The 19,104-nt window shown below is 33.1% G+C and overlaps 4 protein-coding genes across 12 annotated transcripts; 2 read left to right on the forward strand and 2 right to left on the reverse strand.

The window, feature by feature from the left end:
• Positions 1-1,507: 1,507 nt before the first annotated feature.
• On the reverse strand, positions 1,508-5,185 carry Orct2_3 (organic cation transporter protein). The gene has a single exon (XM_054235869.1). The coding sequence runs from the start codon at positions 4,049-4,051 to the stop codon at positions 2,228-2,230; it is 1,824 nt and encodes a 607-aa protein (XP_054091844.1). The 5' UTR covers positions 4,052-5,185; the 3' UTR covers positions 1,508-2,227.
• Positions 5,186-9,749: 4,564 nt separating this feature from the next.
• Positions 9,750-11,573, forward strand: LOC105218812 (ferrochelatase, mitochondrial). The gene is made up of 6 exons (XM_011194636.3): positions 9,750-9,905; positions 10,046-10,442; positions 10,496-10,597; positions 10,653-10,974; positions 11,042-11,158; positions 11,216-11,573. Exons 1-6 carry the CDS (start codon positions 9,878-9,880, stop codon positions 11,411-11,413), a joined length of 1,164 nt encoding a protein of 387 aa, XP_011192938.1. The 5' UTR covers positions 9,750-9,877; the 3' UTR covers positions 11,414-11,573.
• Positions 11,574-11,720: 147 nt separating this feature from the next.
• On the forward strand, positions 11,721-16,255 carry LOC105218810 (solute carrier family 52, riboflavin transporter, member 3-A). Of its 8 annotated transcripts, none has more exons than XM_054231585.1 (7): positions 11,721-11,925; positions 12,350-12,407; positions 12,480-12,785; positions 14,481-14,605; positions 14,684-15,038; positions 15,255-15,930; positions 15,998-16,255. In XM_054231585.1, exons 3-7 carry the CDS (start codon positions 12,502-12,504, stop codon positions 16,196-16,198), a joined length of 1,641 nt encoding a protein of 546 aa, XP_054087560.1. In that variant the 5' UTR covers positions 11,721-11,925; positions 12,350-12,407; positions 12,480-12,501; the 3' UTR covers positions 16,199-16,255. The 8 variants fall into 8 exon arrangements, with proteins under 8 accessions (XP_054087560.1, XP_054087566.1, XP_011192933.1 ...); XM_054231591.1 differs by having other exon boundaries at positions 11,721-11,905; XM_011194631.3 differs by having other exon boundaries at positions 11,722-11,925; positions 12,350-12,426.
• A 435-nt stretch (positions 16,256-16,690) lies between these two features.
• On the reverse strand, positions 16,691-18,062 carry LOC105218808 (uncharacterized). 2 transcript variants are annotated; one of them, XM_011194628.3, is made up of 2 exons: positions 17,901-18,062; positions 16,691-17,820 (listed from the first exon to the last, which is right to left on the reverse strand). In XM_011194628.3, the coding sequence occupies exons 1-2, from the start codon at positions 17,923-17,925 to the stop codon at positions 16,856-16,858; spliced, it is 990 nt and encodes a 329-aa protein (XP_011192930.1). In that variant the 5' UTR covers positions 17,926-18,062; the 3' UTR covers positions 16,691-16,855. The 2 variants fall into 2 exon arrangements, with proteins under 2 accessions (XP_011192930.1, XP_054087597.1); XM_054231622.1 differs by having other exon boundaries at positions 17,881-18,006.
• Positions 18,063-19,104: the final 1,042 nt, after the last annotated feature.

The following is a 19,104-nucleotide window of genomic DNA, read 5'->3' on the forward strand; positions in this document are numbered from 1 at the left end:
ACAAGAACACTCCAAATTGACTATGACAGTTATTTTGTTGTTGAATTTTTAATTGATGACAATAGGCGGATACTGTGTGAATTAAACATATGAATATTTATGTATTTATATACACACATACATACATACATATATACATATACTCTACACACATTCTTTGTATATGTATATGATATAGTTCAGTTGTCTGCTATAGAATATAATTACACTCTTCATACAAATTTATGGTAATTAAAATATAAAAGCAGAATTCAAATCGAGTGCAATTAAAGAATGCCTCTTGGAAATCTAGACAGTTTGTCAAATAAAAATTTTGTAAAAAATTAAAGCTTATTATTAACAATGTCAAAAAGAGTAGCACGTGTCATAAATAGCAACATACGAGTATTTTATTAAAAAATTTTAAAATTGCCACATGCTTATACACATACACTTGGGTGTTTGTGCATACAATATAATCGACTTTCGCTTGTTGTGTAGCCATCAACTTAATTGGCGCTCTTGATTGTTTGCACACATTTTCATTAAGAAGCACGTCTGTATGTACCATACATCGGGCAGTTACTTAAGTATACTTCTTTTGATATAATATACATATATGTACATATAAAAATGCATATTAACATAGTTACATATGTATATGTATATAACTAAATGAAAGCCATTCTTTATTGCTCTGTGTCATTGACCCCTGCAGGAATAGAAAATTAAATAAATCTCAGTTCAAATTAACTGTCAAAGTATTTCTTGGAAAGCTAGTTAAGTTTTTTTTTGTGATAGAACAAATATAAGAGTTGACAGCTAACAATTATTTATGTTTATTATTTTTATTATTATTATTTTTATCATTTTGAGATTGAATTTAACCATGTAGTCGTCACATGATCGAACAACCCAGCTGTACTTCATGCTTTCATAATAAATTTATTATAAACTATGCTCAAGCATTTGCATTGTTTAATGAATAATTCAGATGAATATTATTATTAAGTACATATTGCATTTGCATATATTTACATACTCGTATTTACTATATAAGGTGGCTGGGTACTTAGATCTAGCTATCTAAGTGCTTTAGACAATATGAAAAACAATTGTATATATGTTTTTTTGCTTGTACTACTACTACGCTATGAAGCGTGGGGCCACACACAGCAAGTTTGCGTCATCTCACACGAAAAAAAAACATGGTCCTTGCGCTATCCCATAATTCGCGTTGTACTGACAATGTTATTTTGTGTTAGTCGCGACTTCTGTGTCTTTAGGGATTCCAATTTAGCGACAATTTTTAACAGCTATCAACTTGTTGGGTATCGCCTTCGCACACTCCAGAAAAAAGTTTAACCTTATAGAAGACGCTACCTAAACAGATTATATGGCAAATGTGCCAATCAAGAATTAAAAATGATATTATCATCAGGTTGGCACTACAACCTGGTGTCGGTCTTAGCCACGGCAATAAGCCTTCACGAGTCATCTCTGCATTATGCACGGCGGCGCCAGTTGAAGATTTCAAGTTTAGCCTGTTCAACACTCTCCACTTGATGCTTCCATCTGAGTTTAGATCGCCAACTTATATACTTTTAAACCAATAGTTTAAATAAAAAGTTCAATGTTTTTGAGATCTAAGCCGTATATTTATCGATTTATTTGTATATACTACATAACTACATAATTTTCCATTTAAAACTAATAATTCATAAAATAATATAGATTACTGTTGCTAGTTTATAGAATTTCTAATTAAAACTCATCACAATTTGGCAATATTTAAGTAGACAAAGTAAACCGCAAAACATTAGACATTTGAATATATGTATGTATATATATTATATATATCCGCTAATAAATTCTTTAGTATACGACTAGCTTACGACACTTAACTAATATGTTATGTTCTACAGCTAGGTAATTTTTGAAAGCAGTTGAATACTTTAAATACTTTTTGATAAATGCGAAAAGTGTGATTACTAGTACGATAGTGTATGTGACGTGCTTTGTTGAAATCCCCCGGAAGTTTGTCTAGATAATTAAAATAGTCGAAACGCATAATATGAAAGTAACTTTGAAAGCAATTTGGCTGTGTTTTATGAAAAATAATAGTTATAAATGCTTAGTTTTGAATTCGGAGAGTTCAAGTTTGGTCGTAGAAATGCGCCAAAACAGTAGAATCTGTCTCTATTAAGTACTTTTAATTAAATTATAAATCCCATTCGACCATACCTTACTAACTAGCCATATTTTTTATTTGTATTTTGTCAGCATGATTACCATTACCGTTCAAAGGCACATTTTCCATGTTATCCACAATGAATATGTCTTTATTAGGTCGCTCAACTGTCGTATGTTCTTTTCTACCAAAATTTTCACCTTCCTCTATAGTCTCCAGCGTCGGTTTATTGTGCGTCTCAGGCAGCAGCAACGATAGCAGTCCGCCGGTGAATGCAGCACTTCCGAAAATTATGAGCGGCAACGGGCGCCATACATTGCTCAGCATATTGATGAAGGGCGCTAATATACCGCCGACACGTGCCATCATCGAAGACGCGCCCAGGCCCACATTTCTCACTACCGTGGGGAATTGCTCTGCGGAGAAGATATAAACTGTGCCATAAGAGGCGGTGATCGCCAGCTTCCCAATCATTGCTAGCACAATAATCAGCCAATTCATTTCTTTAGGCACAAAAATGGTGAGCAGTAGTGCACATCCGGCAACCAACATACAACCGCAGAGTATGGTGCGTCGTCCCCAGCGATTGAGTGTGAAAAGCAAAAAGGTAAAGGCTGGAATTTCAACTGCGCCGGAAATCACAAAATTCAATAGCATATTGTCACCCAAAGCATTTGTATTCCACGAGAGACCATAGTAAGTACCGCTATTCACAAACCAATCGAAGAAAATTAACAAAGTTTTTCGACGCAAATTCGGATAGCGCAATAGATCAAAAACGGATACTGCTCTACCAGTGACCGTCGCAGTATTCTCTTGCGTTTCCTTTAATTTCGTTTTTTCTATATTATCTTCATCGCTTAGTAATCGATTAATTTCATCCACGTCTAAGTGCACTTTGTTGAAACGCGCGGCCTTTTGTATGTTCGCGATCGCGGCCTCTTTTCGATTGTTCGAAATCAACCAACGAGCAGACTCTGGTATTATCCAATAATAACTAAGAAATAAAAGCCCCGGCAGAGATATGGCTATTTGTAGTGTGCGCCATTCGCTTATGAAATAGGCGAAAGCACCAGTTAGCATAAAACCCACGGAGAAGAACATCATCAAGAATATGCCGGCATATAGACGTTTCTTGGGACCCACCATCTCCATAGCAATGACATAGGCAACGAGGAAGACTCCCGAAGTTGTGGCGCCAATTACGAAGCGTGCGATTATATATGTGAGATAATCTGGTGCAATGCCCGCCAGTATGCCAAACGAAACCTGAATCAGCAGCGACACGAAGAAGACTGGCTTTCGGCCACACTTATCCGACAACTGACCGAAACCAATACTACCCACCAAAACGCCAAACATAAATATCGCATCACTGGTGGCTATCAAGAAGCTATGATCGCAAATCATATTCCACTCTGTGACGGCGGTATTGCTGATCTTCGAGTGATCATAAATGTAGCTGCTGCACGGCACCGTTTCATTGGTTAAGGTAATATTTTGTTGCAACAGCGTATTGCTGTCATTGTATGCTTGCATACTATTACCCAACAAGCGATAGTATTTATCTTCCATATTAAAGTAGCTACAAGCCTCATAACGTCCTATTTTCGGATCAGCTGTTCCCGCCGGATACGCCAAGCGCCACAGGTGAGCCGGCAATTCGAAGTCGTTTGTTTTGTTGCTTTGTAGATGATGAGTGGTGTCATTCGTCTCGTGCTCGAAAGGAAGTTGGCAACGGAAGTTCGGCTTGGCAAAAATAAATGTACGCGACATTTTATGAAAGGCACAAGAGATAGCTGTGAGACATAGTAAAAAGAATATAAGACGTTGATATTTGCCGAAATCTCCCAAGGGCACAAGCACTTCATCGTAACCCATTTTTCCAACTGTTTCGGTGCGAAAGCTTTGCGGCTGCTGCTGATTTACGATTACTGGCTTTAATGTTTACTTTGAAAATCCCAGAGCGAAACTTTGTATGTTGTTGGTTAAAATAGAATCTTATTAAACAAATTGTGCGCTCTTTGTGAGTTGTATTGTTTAAAGCTCTCAGCACTCAATGAGTGTGTGTTTTTTTTTTCACTCTCCGTAGGTGGCGCAACAACCACGTCACTGGCCTACTGTTGAGCGTGAGACACTACGCAGACGAATCACCTTATTTTCGGTATGTACCAATGCAAAATGATGCTTATTCATAAACACGTTCTCATACTATTCATTCTGTATATGCTCCCGGCATTTATAATACGGATATATATATGTATGTAAGTATGTATGCGCGGCTGGTGTATGCTAGCCGGCTGACAGCGTTCGGTTCAATGGGCAATGGCGATATTCACGTGCGTTTCGTTTCCAATCGCTATTTCACAGATAATTTTAATGTGAATTAACTTTGATGAAGCCGTAAATATACTTATGTATATACACAGAACTGGCTGATACTGTTGATAGCGACAACAGACTGTCAGTTGAGCAACTAGATAAATATTTGTTTATTTTTATTTTTTTTATTTTTGCATGTGTACATACATATATGAGGAATGTTTTCTATGACTTCATGCGTCACTTCTGTACTTCGCTCTGTATTTTCATCAGTTTTTTCGTACAATAATTGCACATATGCGACGATATTCAAATACACCTTCTCATCTGTGTATCTATGTACATACGCGCACACGTATAATTCTATTAGAATATTGCTAAAAATAACCACTTGGCCGCTCAATATGCCAAAAATGCTAAACTCTTTTATTTTCAATTTATGTTAAAACAATATTTATTTGTTATTTATGAAATATGGAGTGTAGAATTTTCAAAGTCTTCACCATGCGGGTGTTTCGCCAAAGAGTTCTGGGTGGTTGGAACACGAAAATGTGACTGACTGAATTTTCGTTGGTTTTCGAGTTGGCGTAGAACGGTTACACGTATTCTACAACAATATATGCACATGTATGTATGTACACTCGCACATATATTTCTACTTTCATTTTACAAATGAACGTTAAAGTTGCCGATAGAACGCTGAGCACAAGCTGAAAAAAAGTTAACACTGCAATAACTTATGCACTCATACACGTTAGATACATATGTATGTATGTATGTATGTATATAAATGCTCGTACTTATGGCTGTTTACCAGCTCGTTATGAGCAAACTGCGCTTTCGATATCAATATATCTATGTACATAGTACATGCGAGTATGTAAGTACGTTATCAATTCGTAGGTAGTAAGCTTTGGAAAATATTATATTTTCCCAATAGCATATAAATCACGCTGAGAACCACACATTTTGTCGAGTCACTCAAGCTTGCATAAAAATATGTGAAAAAGAGTTTTAGCGTTTTGAGTCACTATCACTGAGCACCCCTAATTATGTGGAGTGAAACTCAACGATTGAAACCACCCTCAACTTATTTCAAATATATTTTATGTACTTAAATACGTATGTATGTATGTACACATGTATTACGAAAAAAACATTCATACAAATTGCACATAAAAAATATTTTTTTTTATTGCAAAATAGTATTGTTGATAAAAAATAAAAATACATATATACACAAATATGTCTTAAATGATATCTTAACGGAAATGCGATACAATTCTTATAAGTTGTGTACTTATTAAAATACAAATTTATTGGAACATGGTTGAAAAGTATTTACATACATACATACATACATAGGTGGCAGAAATCCTCTATTAATGCAAGGCAAGAAAAGTTAATAATAATAGAATTAAGTGTAAGTGGTAGTAGATATTATCATGAAAGCACTCTATAATATAAATATATAATAAAAATAATAATATCATAATAATCTATACTAATATTATAAAGCTGAAGAGTTTGTTTGTTTGTTTGTTTGAACGCGATAATCTCCGAAACTACTGGTTCGAATTGAATAATTCTTTTTGTGTTGTATAGTCCATTTATCGAGGAAGGCTATAGGCTGTAAGCATCAGGAGCGAAGAAACAGTGGTAAATGTGTAAAAAACGGGGGAAATTATTTATCTTTGAGGGCTTCCGTTCCTTTCGCTGCGAAAGCGGTTCAAGATTAGATACGCTAAGGATCGAGAACGGTTCAACCATTCTTGATGAAATGTTCAGAGGTTGTTCGTTGTGGATCTTGGAAGGTTTAGTTGGAAAATTGTAAAGTTCCAAAAAGTGACTTTTTTCTATACATTTTTTTTTCAATCTATCTATAAAAAAAAAAAACAATTCGGAAAAGTCGAAAATTGGCAAGTGGCAACAGGGAATTCTGAATTGCAAATGAACGGTGACATCTACAATGAAGCATTGAAATTCATATGCCATCACCAAATCGTCAAATTAGAGATGTACTGAATCATGCATACGACAGAATAACTTTGGAACAACTTGTGTAAAGAAATGTTCCATTATTTAATGAGCAGCAAAAGACAACCTATGATGAATTGATTAAGGCTATCCATGATGGAAATGGTGGACTTTTATTTCTTGATACGCACGGTGGAACTGGGAATCCTGATTGATTCTGATATCATTGATTTTGGCAACAATACGATCTCAAAATGCCATTACGTTGGCTCTGGCATCTACTGGAATTGCAGCAACGCTACTTGAAGTAGGAAGAACGGCACATACGACACTCTAGCTTCAGTTAAACATGCAAATCTATGAAACATATATGAGATGAGCGCAATTTTCTAGAAGCACTTGACAGAACAATGAAAGATCTGTGGAATAATAATCGTCGCTTTGGTGGCGTAATGCTACTGTTATTGACAAACACATTCTGTTATTTCGAAATCAACAATGGCGGAGGAATTGAACGCATGTCTCAAGTCATCGTACTTGTGGCGGCACGCGAAAACCATATGATTGACCATAAATATGCGGGTGTTCCTGCAACAGGAAAGCACCGCAGAAGATTTGCAAAGAACTGGGCAAATTCTGGTTAATACTTCTAATGGTTTGAAATCAAGCCGAACATTAGCCAAATTTATCGTAACTACGATTGGTTGAGTGCACGCAGATTTTTAAATGCCAAAAATACCGATGTCGTTGATTTAATCTATATGACTTAAAGTCAACTTCCGGGAGATTTGTGTTCATACACATCGATCGATCATGTTGAAAATGAAGACGAAGCTGTGAATTATCCAGTGAAATTTCTAAATTCTTTGTCATTATAATGCTTTGTCATTTATTATGCTTCGCAATCTTCAAGCAGCTATCGAATAATGTAATAGTTGCAAGGGAATGTAATAGTTTAAAGGGACTTACAAGGGGGCAGAATGCTTAATTCCACGAATTTCTTTGAGTTCCAACGATTTGCCATTTCAGTTCAAACGTATTCAGTTTCCAACGAGACTTGCATTTGGGATGACAATCAACAGGTCTCAAAGACAGTCGCTGGAGGTGTGTAGCATAAATTTCATTCATGAGTTGAAAAACCGGAACAGAAAACAAAAAATTTTGTTTATTAAGCTGAGTTACATTGAAAAAAATATTTAGAAAAATCGCAAATAAATGATTTCAAAACAAATAATTTCATGCAGTGTAACGACTGCGGAGTCAGCTAGTAATATATAAATATGTTTGTACAAGTTTATAGCCCAAAGAGTCAACTATTGCTCTCTTGTATTTCTAAACAATTTTTGGAAATGTATAGTTAGATGAACAATTTTTGCGTTGTTTGTATATACTTACGGGTTTTGTAATGCATTTCTCTCCAAAACTGCAGATATTGCAATTTTAGGACCGATCACTTGGTCATTGATACATTGCGCATGCGTTTTTTATTAGCAACGTGATAAGGCGATATTAGGAACTGTATAAATGTACTACTAAATGTTATTCTTAAATTTTTTTTTTATCTATATAATGGATTTTTACTTAATCTATGACAGATGAATTAAAATTTTAAAATATGTGATGATGATACATGTACAGTGGAACTTCCATAACTCGAACTTCTATAAGTCGAAAATCTTCATAACTCGAACTTTTGAATTGGCAATAGAAATCAATTTCCATACAAATTTAATTCCATAAATTGAACTTTGTGACCAGGGCATAATACAAAATTTAAAATTTTACTATCAAGGAACAATTTTAAAAGAGTCGTATGGAGGCGAACAAAAAATATGATATTACACTTATATATTTCATAAATCGTGTAACAAAGGCATGAGATACAGACGTCAAGAGCCAAACAATAACAAAGTGCAACAAACAAAATTATAGAATACGTGTTTTAATGTATTAGAATAAAACTTTTTGCGAAGTAAATAACTGATACTGTGGGTAAATCTATATTTAACAGCTTTTTGAAAAATTTATGTTTTAATGGGAATTCCTATAACCTGAAGTCTCTCTAACTCGAAGTTTTTTTTTGTGGATTATGGTGATTCGAGTTAGAGAAGTTCCACTGTATATCCTAATATAAAAATCGGTGCTTCAAACCATTCAGACAACACACCGAAGATCGAATTTAGGAATTGAGGCCCCTTTTGGTCTATATTAAAGCTATTTAAAAAAGCTTATTAGATGTGTATATCAAGTATGAATGCTTTACTTAGCGGAATGTTATTTTTATAAGATTCTTTGGATCTACACATATAGAAAGTACGACAGAGTATTGAATTCGTAATTTTTAGTTTTCAAATAACCCCATAACCGTCCGTGTCATTTGCTTTTGACAGACCTGGGGTTTTATTGTGTGCCACCATTTTGAAACAGTAACTGTCCAACCCATCTTAGCGCATTTACGGACATGATTAATGACCCAATATCCACTAATATCGACCTTTTGACTATGATATAACGTTTCACTAATCTCGCATTATTTGTTTTGTTTATTAACAATGCAACCTATAATCTGCACTCCTTTCTTGAACTTAGCCCTTCTTTATATGGACATTGCATTGAATTTAAATTAAACTCTTGACAATATCATTTATAAATATTGATATGATATTCAGGTATTCAATTGTTCATCCGCTTATTCAGCTAAAACTACAATTAGTTGAGATATTCGTGATCTAGCTAGTCTTAGTGGGAATAAGGTATATTTCATTTCATCACCAATACACAACGATCACATCAATATTATTAAACATAAAAGCTCAAATCAATTGCCATCATATCAATTCAATTGATATAAATGTTTATAAATAAAGTTTGTTGATTGAATACAGTTAGAAAAATTTAATAGATTCTGGATATTTGATATCGAATACAACGAATGACATTTGGAAACATACAAACACTGTTGGTTATTACGCTGGAGGCGGATGAGGACACCAGAGGCATGCCAAACCTTATACGGTCTATAAAACAATGCTTGCATTGCATCGGTATACTAAAAACTTATGTTTTTCACAGAGAGACAACTATTACCATTAATTTACTGTCAAACTCACTTCCAAAAAAGCGTTCTGATAGAACTGAGGTCACTGCTCTTATGTTAATATTTTGACGATAACATTACTTATTACTTGCAACCCAAACCTAGGCTCTTTCATATTATTACAGAACCAGTATTAAACATCTGGCCACTTCTATTCGAATTCTATTTTGATTGCCTTATCGGGGAAGAAGAAGCAAATTTTGCCAATTATCTGCCTTTCATTGAAAAATAATAGTTGTGCATATATTTCTGCCGGTTAATCTTGATATACATTACTTTACTGCCAATATATATTAAAAGATTGTGAAAAAATGTTACATCGCAGTAGTTTGTTGTCAGGTATGGGAATCATATTTCTAATTTCTCTTAAATTGTTGCACAAGAGTATAACATATTTTATAAGTTATACTCTTGCCTAGTTACAATAAAAACACTATGTGATCTAGACTGAATATCATTATGTCCTAATATATACGCAGGTGCTTTAAGATCGCTTGGTACTTCTGTATCGATACGGTTGAACTCCACGGCAGTAAAGCCAAAAACGGCAATACTTATGCTAAATATGGGTGGTCCTCAACATACGGATCAAGTACATGAGTACCTTCTAAGAATTATGACGGATCGGGATATGATTCAATTGCCAGTGCAAAGTCGATTAGGCCCTTGGATCGCTCAAAGACGAACGGCGGAGGTACAAAAAAAGTATAAAGAAATCGGTGGTGGGTCACCGATTCTCAAATGGACAGATCTACAGGGTGAATTAATGTGTAAAGAATTGGATCAGAAATGCCCTGAAAGTGCTCCACATAAACATTATGTCGGTTTTCGATATGTTAATCCACTCACTGAGGACACTCTGAAGCAAATAGAAAAGTATGGATATGTAAAATATAAAAAAACAATTTCTAATTACAATTTTTCCGCAGCGATGGTCCCGAGAGAGTTGTGTTATTTTCCCAATATCCACAATATAGCTGCGCAACTTCCGGTTCAAGCTTTAATTCGATTTTCTCGCATTATCGCCAACAGTTCGTATACTACAATTTCATGTAGAGTGCTATACCTAATACATTTCTATTTCAGTTCCCTACCAAAGAACATAAAATTTAGTATAATCGATCGCTGGTCGACTCATCCACTGCTGATTAAAACTTTCGCTGAACGTATACGGGAAGAGTTGAATAAATTTAGTGAGGCAAAACGTAAAGACGTCGTTATACTATTCACCGCACATTCCCTGCCATTGAAAGCGGTTAACCGAGGTGACGCCTATCCCTCAGAGGTTGGCGCGAGTGTGCACTTAGTAATGAAAGAATTAGGAAATACAAACCCCTATACTTTGGCTTGGCAATCGAAAGTTGGACCTTTGCCATGGCTTGCTCCAGCTACCGATGACACTATAAAGGTAAGAATACATACCAATTATTTGATCAATTTACAGCAACACTCCTTTTTATTTTTGTACTATTTAGGCATATGTAAAGCAGGGACGTAAAAATTTCGTTCTGGTGCCTATTGCATTTGTAAACGAGCACATTGAAACATTGCATGAACTAGATATCGAGTATTGCGATGAATTGGCTAATGAGGTAACAAGTTGAAAAGAGTATGCATGTTCAATGATATCGAAATACATTATTTAATAGGTAGGTGTAGAGGAAATAAGACGAGCTGCCGCACCCAATGATCACCCGCTTTTCATTGAGGCATTAAGTTCAATTGTGGCGGAGCATTTAAAAGATGGCCAAGCCGTAAACCCAAAGTTTTTGATGCGTTGTCCAATGTGTGTTAATCCACGTTGTAGGGACAGCAAAGACTGGTATAGTAAAGTCTGTGCTCAATAATAAAATAAATCTGATTGGAATCAAAGTGCCTATCCGTTCCGTAAGAAGTGTCACAAATATTGGTGCAAAGGATTATATGTAAACTGTCGTTATTTTAAATCCTTTTAATTATTGTTGGTTTATGAAATTTAATTAAATGAAGTTATCGTACAGATTAGAATTATTTTTTTTTTTGTGTTTGGAATGGATAGTTTTTTAAATACTGTTGGAATATCATAAGTTCAGACCAATGAGCAGTAGTTCCTGGTTGAGAGGAAATTATTTGCGACATCTAGCGGCTACAACTTCATTCTGCATATTATTGTGAATTGAATAGATGGTGAAGAAGATATAGGTTTTGCGGCAGCTGAGTTTTGTTTATGAATTGTGTGGAGCTATACAATAAATTTCACTTGCTCAAATTGGAATTTCCAAAACGTGTATTAAAAAAAATCGTGAGAAAGGCCTTTCTCAATTCTAAACAGATATTAAATGCGACATGCCAATCAGATTGTAATCTTCTACACATACATGTAAACGGACGTCTATTAAGTTAATTAAGTTTTGAAATCTAATAAAAAATCATTAAGTGTTTTAATTGAAAGTACATTCAGTCAAGATGATGAAATAAAGTCGTACCAGAAATATAGTGGTGTCATGATTTTATTGTAATATACAAAATAAAAATTAGCGTTACAAGATTTTAACTATATTTCTGCTGTGTAACCAAAAATTGTGCATACGCGGATAATTGTACTTACGTATACATACTTGGCTTATGATCAAAGGTTACATCATTGGTGCTATTCTATATTATTGAGGAACATCTGCAGTACGACGACCGCTTGCTTCAATATAGATCAACGAACTGAGTTTAAATAATTAACGCTATTCGTTTCTTATATTGAAAGTAAAGAATAATCATATAATCAGACCAAGTAATATCTAATCTTTCAGAGCAAACATAAACATTCTGTCACAAAAGAGAGCCACTTACAGCTTCAGGCAATTTTCAGTTAAGAGAATATTTATTCGTATGTATGCACATATTGAGATAAGATTGTTTATAATCGGGCATCTATTGCAGTTACGCCTACAATTGCTCTAATATGTGCGATAATGACGTTACCGGCAAATCCCCATATAAACAACAGTGGAGTGATGTGTGCAATGATTGTCAACAACCGGAACAACAAAATCAGCCATTATCCGCGGTAACACAAATACAAAAGCAATATGAAAATGATAAAAATTTGGATGAAATTGAAAGCTCGCTGGTGAGTTTTGGAGAAGAGGCAGCAATTTCAGTATGCCTAACATCACAATCAGAGCGGTTGACGGTTTCCCGTTTAACGGGTGGTTACGATTTAGACAGCAACTATTTACTTAACAAGTAAGAGCTATCCTAGTGTTTTATAAATTTATTACCGTAAACTCTCTCTGTATTTTATAATAATGTAGGTGACAATACTCATTTCATAGCAACAAAAAGTGATGTAGGTGTCTTTGACACAATTTATTATTTCAACATCACAAACCTGTTTTGTTTTTTAATCAAAACTATGTTACTTATTTTATTGCTTTAATACTTTTGGTGTGTAACTTAGCACTATTTAAGTATGCATTTGTGTGTTACATCCTAGTGATTTATAGAAGCATTTGCGAATAAAAAGTAAGGATAAATTAAAAGAGTTAGTATCGTATTTCGGTTTATTTGTGTTATATACATTGATCGATTTGTATAGATATACAGTTTTTATATTACATATTTATACATTTTTTGCTAAAGTAAACATGTATACAATTACAATTCAAAAGAGTTGATGTGGAAATATGAACTTGCTGAGTGTCGCCGTCTGTCAGAATATGCATACGTAATCTATACATAAATATATATGTGTAGATATGTATATACTCACGTAAACGCAAATATTACAAACTCCCTTTTCACAATCGTTACTAAAAAAGCGGTTCGACTTATTAAAAATGTTCACTCAAATTGACAATTTCTGTGGTTAAATGCATACTCATCATTATAAGACATTTTCATTTTTTTAAATCAAATTAAATTGTCTTTGCTTTTTAATTTATTCAACTTTATATTATTGTAATAATAATATGAATACTAAAAAAGATGGCACATTTCTTAAACGTACTTGAGGTATGAAATTATTAACGGTGCGTAATATAAAATTCCCTCTCCCTAATCATATCTTTTTATGACACCTATTAAGGTTTGCTAGACTTAATGGTTTATGGTTTTTTGATAGAGTGAAAATTGGATGTTTGCATACATACATTAATAAGTCTTACTTTTTTTTAACTTTTGTACGCAACAGTTTAAACCTATATGCAGTTACGCTATTAAAATTATTATTCATATTTCACCCCGGCACCGCAAAGGGAACTGCTGCGAATATTTCATATATATAAATATGTATGTAGAAGCGAAATATTAAAAAAAGGTATTTAAAACCTAACTGAAATATAAAATAATTATATATGTATGTTAGTAGTATATATTAACTTTGTTTATGATAAGGGAGTTGTAAATACGTCAGATGGTAAATAATTTGAACAAATCTAATCAGATTTTTTTCCACTAATTAGAAGTGAATGCATACTATTCATTATTTAATCAAATAAATACGTACTTTTCTCAATTAGAGTGTAAAATCTGACATTAACATCAAAAAGATTACTTAATTTGAACTGGATTACAGGTGAAATACCAAATTCGCTTTTTAATGGAGATTATTGTTTCAGACCAATTCCTAATAATATTGGCGAGATACAGACTATTTTCTTAGCAAGCGCATATGATTTTGCTTGTGTTACAAAGATTGATTGTTCATACTGAACAATTAGATGGTGATATATGTAAATGAAATATGTAGAGTAAAACAATACTAGAAGCAAGAGCTAATGCATTTACGAGTGCAAAAAGTATAAAAATGCATACATTACAACACTTTACAAATAGTTTATTTACTTAGCGCTAACACAAAACATGGTAATATTTATATTTATATATGTATATTTAGTTTTTTTAATGTTCTTGAGATAATTATTATCGTTTTTTTCACAGAAATAATCAGATACCTCACAAAAAAAAAGTCTTTGGAACGATGACTAACATTGCAAAGAACCGCAACTTTATAGTAGATTTATTAGCCATATTTTTTGGTATTGGAACATGGATAGGTGTAAACGGTAAATATTATAACATTTCAACCTATTAGTTAGTAACATTAATGTTTATTATGTTATTAATGTTTTGATTTTGTTAAGGTACCTTCATACAAGTCCCCTTGCTGGTAAAGGAAGCGCCGGAAAGATGGAGTTTAGCATCGTATCTAAGTGTCGCTGTGCAAATTGGCAATATAGGTCCAATTACATACACTTTAATACAACATTTCTCAAAGAAAAGGAAAAGCGATTCGTTATTTATTTATATTCTATTGGTGTTAGGCACATTGTCGGCTTTATTCACCAGCTTCTTTTACCACAAAACTGTACGGGTATTTGGAGAGGAGCGAAGCATAGCTTTGTATATACTTACTTTCGTCTCCGCGCTTACTGCATGTACGAGTTCGGTGCTATTCATGCCCTATATGGGTCGCTTTAAGGAAATGTACTTAGTAACGTAAGTAGAAATTTATTTATTTATATAGAGAATTTATTTATTATTATAGAGTAAATTATGACTCAAATTAAATAAATATAAAGTTTATAGTTGTATATAAAGCATAACGTATGCATAACTGAATAATGTAGACACTAGAATATAAAATGATAAAAGGATTAAAATACCAGCAATTATACTTTTATATTTTCATTTTATTTTCATTTTTATTATTAGGTACTTTGTTGGAGAGGGATTGAGTGGCTTGCTACCTAGTGTTGTATCGCTCATACAAGGAATAGGTGGTGACACTGTGTGCATCTTGGTTAACACTACCACATCCGGTGAACAAATATACGAGAAAAAAACTCCACCTCCACGCTTTAGTCCCATGGAGTATTTCCTTTTCATATTCGCCACATTTTTATGCAGTGTAATTGCGTTTACGTTGTTGGATCGTCTAAAATTAGCCAAACGTGAATATGCAGCAGGTCAAATTGATTTTGGTAACAGTTACAAATATGAAGAAAACAACGGAACAAATACTACAGATGATGTGGCTAACGAAGCTTCAGAGAAGCAGGAAAAATCCACACAAGTTTCGTCAACAGAATACATTGTGCTATTGTTGCTCATTGGTTGTTTATCATTCTTTGCCAACGGCATGTTCAATTCCATACAATCCTACTCGAGTTTACCGTATGGCAATTCAGCGTACCACCTTTCGGTAACATTAAGTGTGATTGCTAATCCTGTTGCGTGTTTTTTGGCAATATTTATACCTCATACATCGTTGCGTCCTATATATGTGCTGTGCTGCTTATGTGCCACTTTAACAGTCTACGTCTTCGTTACAGCTTGTATGAGTCCATTACCACCATTGCATGGCACAACAATTGGATCCACCATAGTGGTATGTTACATATATGTATACTTTCATTAATTGTACTTCTAATATTGATTTTTTTTTTCGTCTGTAGATTATTACATGGACTCTGCTGGTGGGTCTAGTAAGCTATACCAAGCTTTCTATTTCGTCGGTAATGCGTGCACAGGGCGGTCGGTCACTGGTATGGACTGGTGGTCTAACTCAAATTGGTGCTTTATTAGGATCGGTGCTAATATTCATTTTAATAAATTATACTGATAGTTTTCAAGAATCAAAGGCTAGTGAATGCTAATAAAAAAGACAAAAAGAAAGTGTATACTTATATGCACCATATATGTAAATAATATGTTTTATGTAATATGTAAAAAATTGTACTTACATGCACCTTTTATACTAAGTGCTTTAATTTTATGCATCGGCAAACAAGTACAGATTTATATATGTAATTTAATTGTTTGTTGATATAAATTTTTGATCAACAAACAATAAAATCATTAAAAAGTTTAGTTAAAAAAATAGAAAAAAGTGCATTTAGACAATAAAGATGATATAAACGTACATTTGCATTTTTTAAATAATGCTACTAAAAGAACACACGTAGACAGACTATATAAAAATACCAAACTATTTTTAAAGTTAATATATTTTAAAATCATCCAGATTCATTGAAATAATTATACTAATTTTTAGAAGAATGAAATTCATTTAAAGCTACCTCATCAGTTTCAAATCGCTATAGAGATTCAATATATTTTTTTATTCCGTAAAATAAACTAAAACTGCATTTCAAACTTTGCAGTTGGTCAATTTTCCAACTTTATTTCAAAAATTAAGATAATTTACATTTTTTATATTACTTTTCATTTTTGAAAACCCATGATTTATAACATTAATTTACAATGTTGAACATTGCCTTGACATAATCAAAGTAGAATTATACTAAAACTCCTCACTGTTGATTGGCAGATGAAACCTTGTTTTTCTTTCGCTTTAGTGCAAACAAATCGTACTCACTGTCATCATTGTCACCCTCATAGCCCATTTCCAGTGAGTTCACACAGCTACTTTCATTGCCACACATGTTGGGTATGCAAACATTTTCTGCGGATTCATAAACATCCATGCTAGTGACACTGCTGCAGCAGGAAGCGTAGCATGACGGTGTTATATTTTTTCCACTATCACAGCTATTTATCTTTCCAGACTTTTCATTGCTAAACATGTTTATTCGATGTTTTAAGCTAGAGTTGCTATTGGTAGAAATTTGACTTTTAACGGTAGCTAAAGTAGCTGGACTCGAACCAGAATTGGTTGATTTTAAAGTACAATCCGTAATTTTATTGTTGTCATTAATAACAATATTGTTTATGGTATCTGAGCTGAATTGAGGAAGAGTCGGCGATTGTTCGCAATCATTATGAAATTCAACAACTTTTGTCGTTGTTGAAGATATCGGTGGATTTAAATTCCCCTTGCTGGCGTTCACTGATTGAATAATAACATTCTCCAAATGTGTACCAAGGAAAGTATCGATTTTCTCGAGAGATTCTTTAGCGCGCTTAAAAAGCACAAGACTTTCCTTCAATACATGGCTCTCATTTAGTTTTTCAAAATTCTGCAATATTTTACGGATGTCTACCTTGCTTTCAATAGACACTGGTATCTTTGCTGAATTCGATTCTCTTGCGGATTCAAATTCTTTAATGAGTTTTTTGATTTTGGTAACATTATCGTTACAGTCAACACCGCTGTTTTGAGGCAACAACAGACCGGACGATACTTCGTCTATCTCTTTAATTATATCCACCGAGTTTTGAATAACTTCGTCATGTTGAACACGCAGCTCCTTTAGTCGCTCTTTTAGATCATTTAAGTAAACTTCAACACGTTGGGTTTTGAGAGTTTCCTCGGGTACTGAAATTTTATAAATACGGTTTATTCTTCAAATAAAATTTAAATGTATTTCAAAGTTACACATAAAATTAAAATCTTACGAAAAGGCATTTTAACGTTATCCATGGTTTAAAGTAGACAATATAAAATTTAGAGTAGTTTAACCAAATGATTTATAAAATTTTTAAGTTTTCTTGTTTCAATACAATTTTTTGTGTTTTCTTTAATTTGAAATTTTTTTGATATGCACCTTAGATCAAAAAGGTAAATACATTTTCATGTAAAGGAGGGATTAATATTAATTTTTGGATATATTTCCAAGGACTTTGTTGCAGCTCCAAGGTACATACACACATATGTATGTGTAGCTTTCAAAAAATATATTTTAAAATGCATTTTATTATTTTAAATAATAGTTAATAAATTATTCATATAATTAAATAATCCACATACATTTATTATTCAAACTGTTTAATTTGCTTAAACCCAAATTCTTTAAAACAGCTATTATATTGCTATACATATTAAAAAAAACTTATTTAAATATTAAAAATGTTCCATTTAAATAAAAGCCCCTCTTTTTATGCATAACAAGTAGAATGTTCATATATATAGAAATTTATAATAAAAACAAATAAATTATAAATATATATTTTCAATTCTATGCATGTACATGTACATATGTTTGTATGCAAACAAGTATGTATACATATATCATAAATGTTAGGTATTGTTAAGCTTTAGCAAATATTTGAATTAAAAAATATACTACTGCTTCACTAATTAATGGTAAATGTGCTAAATAGCTTAATTAAATATGTATATGAAATTATTGTTAAAAGACAGATATGTAATATTAGCATATACAAAATATTCCACAATCCAAAAATACCTCGAAAAATCCTCACTCACTATGAAAATATGGCAGTTGCCAAACGTAAACAAAAATCAGCTGTTGAATAGCACAGCTGCATCTCTCTTTCTGACTGTAGAGTCAGCTGTTGAAATTTGACTTCTCTCTCGTTTTGGCACTGCACTTTAATGTATTACAGTGATTAAAAACTGAACAAATTTGCTGATCTATCATATATTGGGTAATCGTGAAACTGGAATGTTTAATATAATTTTCAATATATTGTGCGCAAATAAATTATTAATATTTTTGCAAAGGGATTAATTGTCGAAATATATATAAATTATGTGAAAGTCGAAATAAAGTTTTTTTCTATTTCATAGTAGACTTATGTAGTCGTTTTCATAAATTTAATGAGTTCTTTATTGTTAAAACCCATCCACAATGTTTCA

This window comes from Zeugodacus cucurbitae, chromosome 2 (genome assembly GCF_028554725.1).
Source record: "Zeugodacus cucurbitae isolate PBARC_wt_2022May chromosome 2, idZeuCucr1.2, whole genome shotgun sequence".
Classification (NCBI taxonomy): domain Eukaryota; kingdom Metazoa; phylum Arthropoda; class Insecta; order Diptera; family Tephritidae; genus Zeugodacus; species Zeugodacus cucurbitae.

Bases quoted from the DNA above. Each gene is read 5' to 3' on its own strand.
- LOC105218810 (XM_054231585.1), top strand. From the start codon at position 12,502: ATGTGCGATAATGACGTTACCGGCAAATCCCCATATAAACAACAGTGG. The intron at 14,606-14,683 runs GTAAATATTATA...GATTTTGTTAAG, and splicing joins AACATGGATAGGTGTAAACG to GTACCTTCATACAAGTCCCC. The intron at 15,039-15,254 runs GTAAGTAGAAAT...TTTTATTATTAG, and splicing joins AAGGAAATGTACTTAGTAAC to GTACTTTGTTGGAGAGGGAT.
- LOC105218812 (XM_011194636.3), top strand. From the start codon at position 9,878: ATGTTACATCGCAGTAGTTTGTTGTCAG. The intron at 10,443-10,495 runs GTATGGATATGT...ATTTTTCCGCAG, and splicing joins ACTCTGAAGCAAATAGAAAA to CGATGGTCCCGAGAGAGTTG. The intron at 11,159-11,215 runs GTAACAAGTTGA...ATTATTTAATAG, and splicing joins GCGATGAATTGGCTAATGAG to GTAGGTGTAGAGGAAATAAG.
- Orct2_3 (XM_054235869.1), bottom strand. From the start codon at position 4,051: ATGGGTTACGATGAAGTGCTTGTGCCCTTGGGAGATTTCGGCAAATAT.
- LOC105218808 (XM_011194628.3), bottom strand. From the start codon at position 17,925: ATGGATAACGTTAAAATGCCTTTTC. The intron at 17,821-17,900 runs GTAAGATTTTAA...ATAAAATTTCAG, and splicing joins TAACGTTAAAATGCCTTTTC to TACCCGAGGAAACTCTCAAA.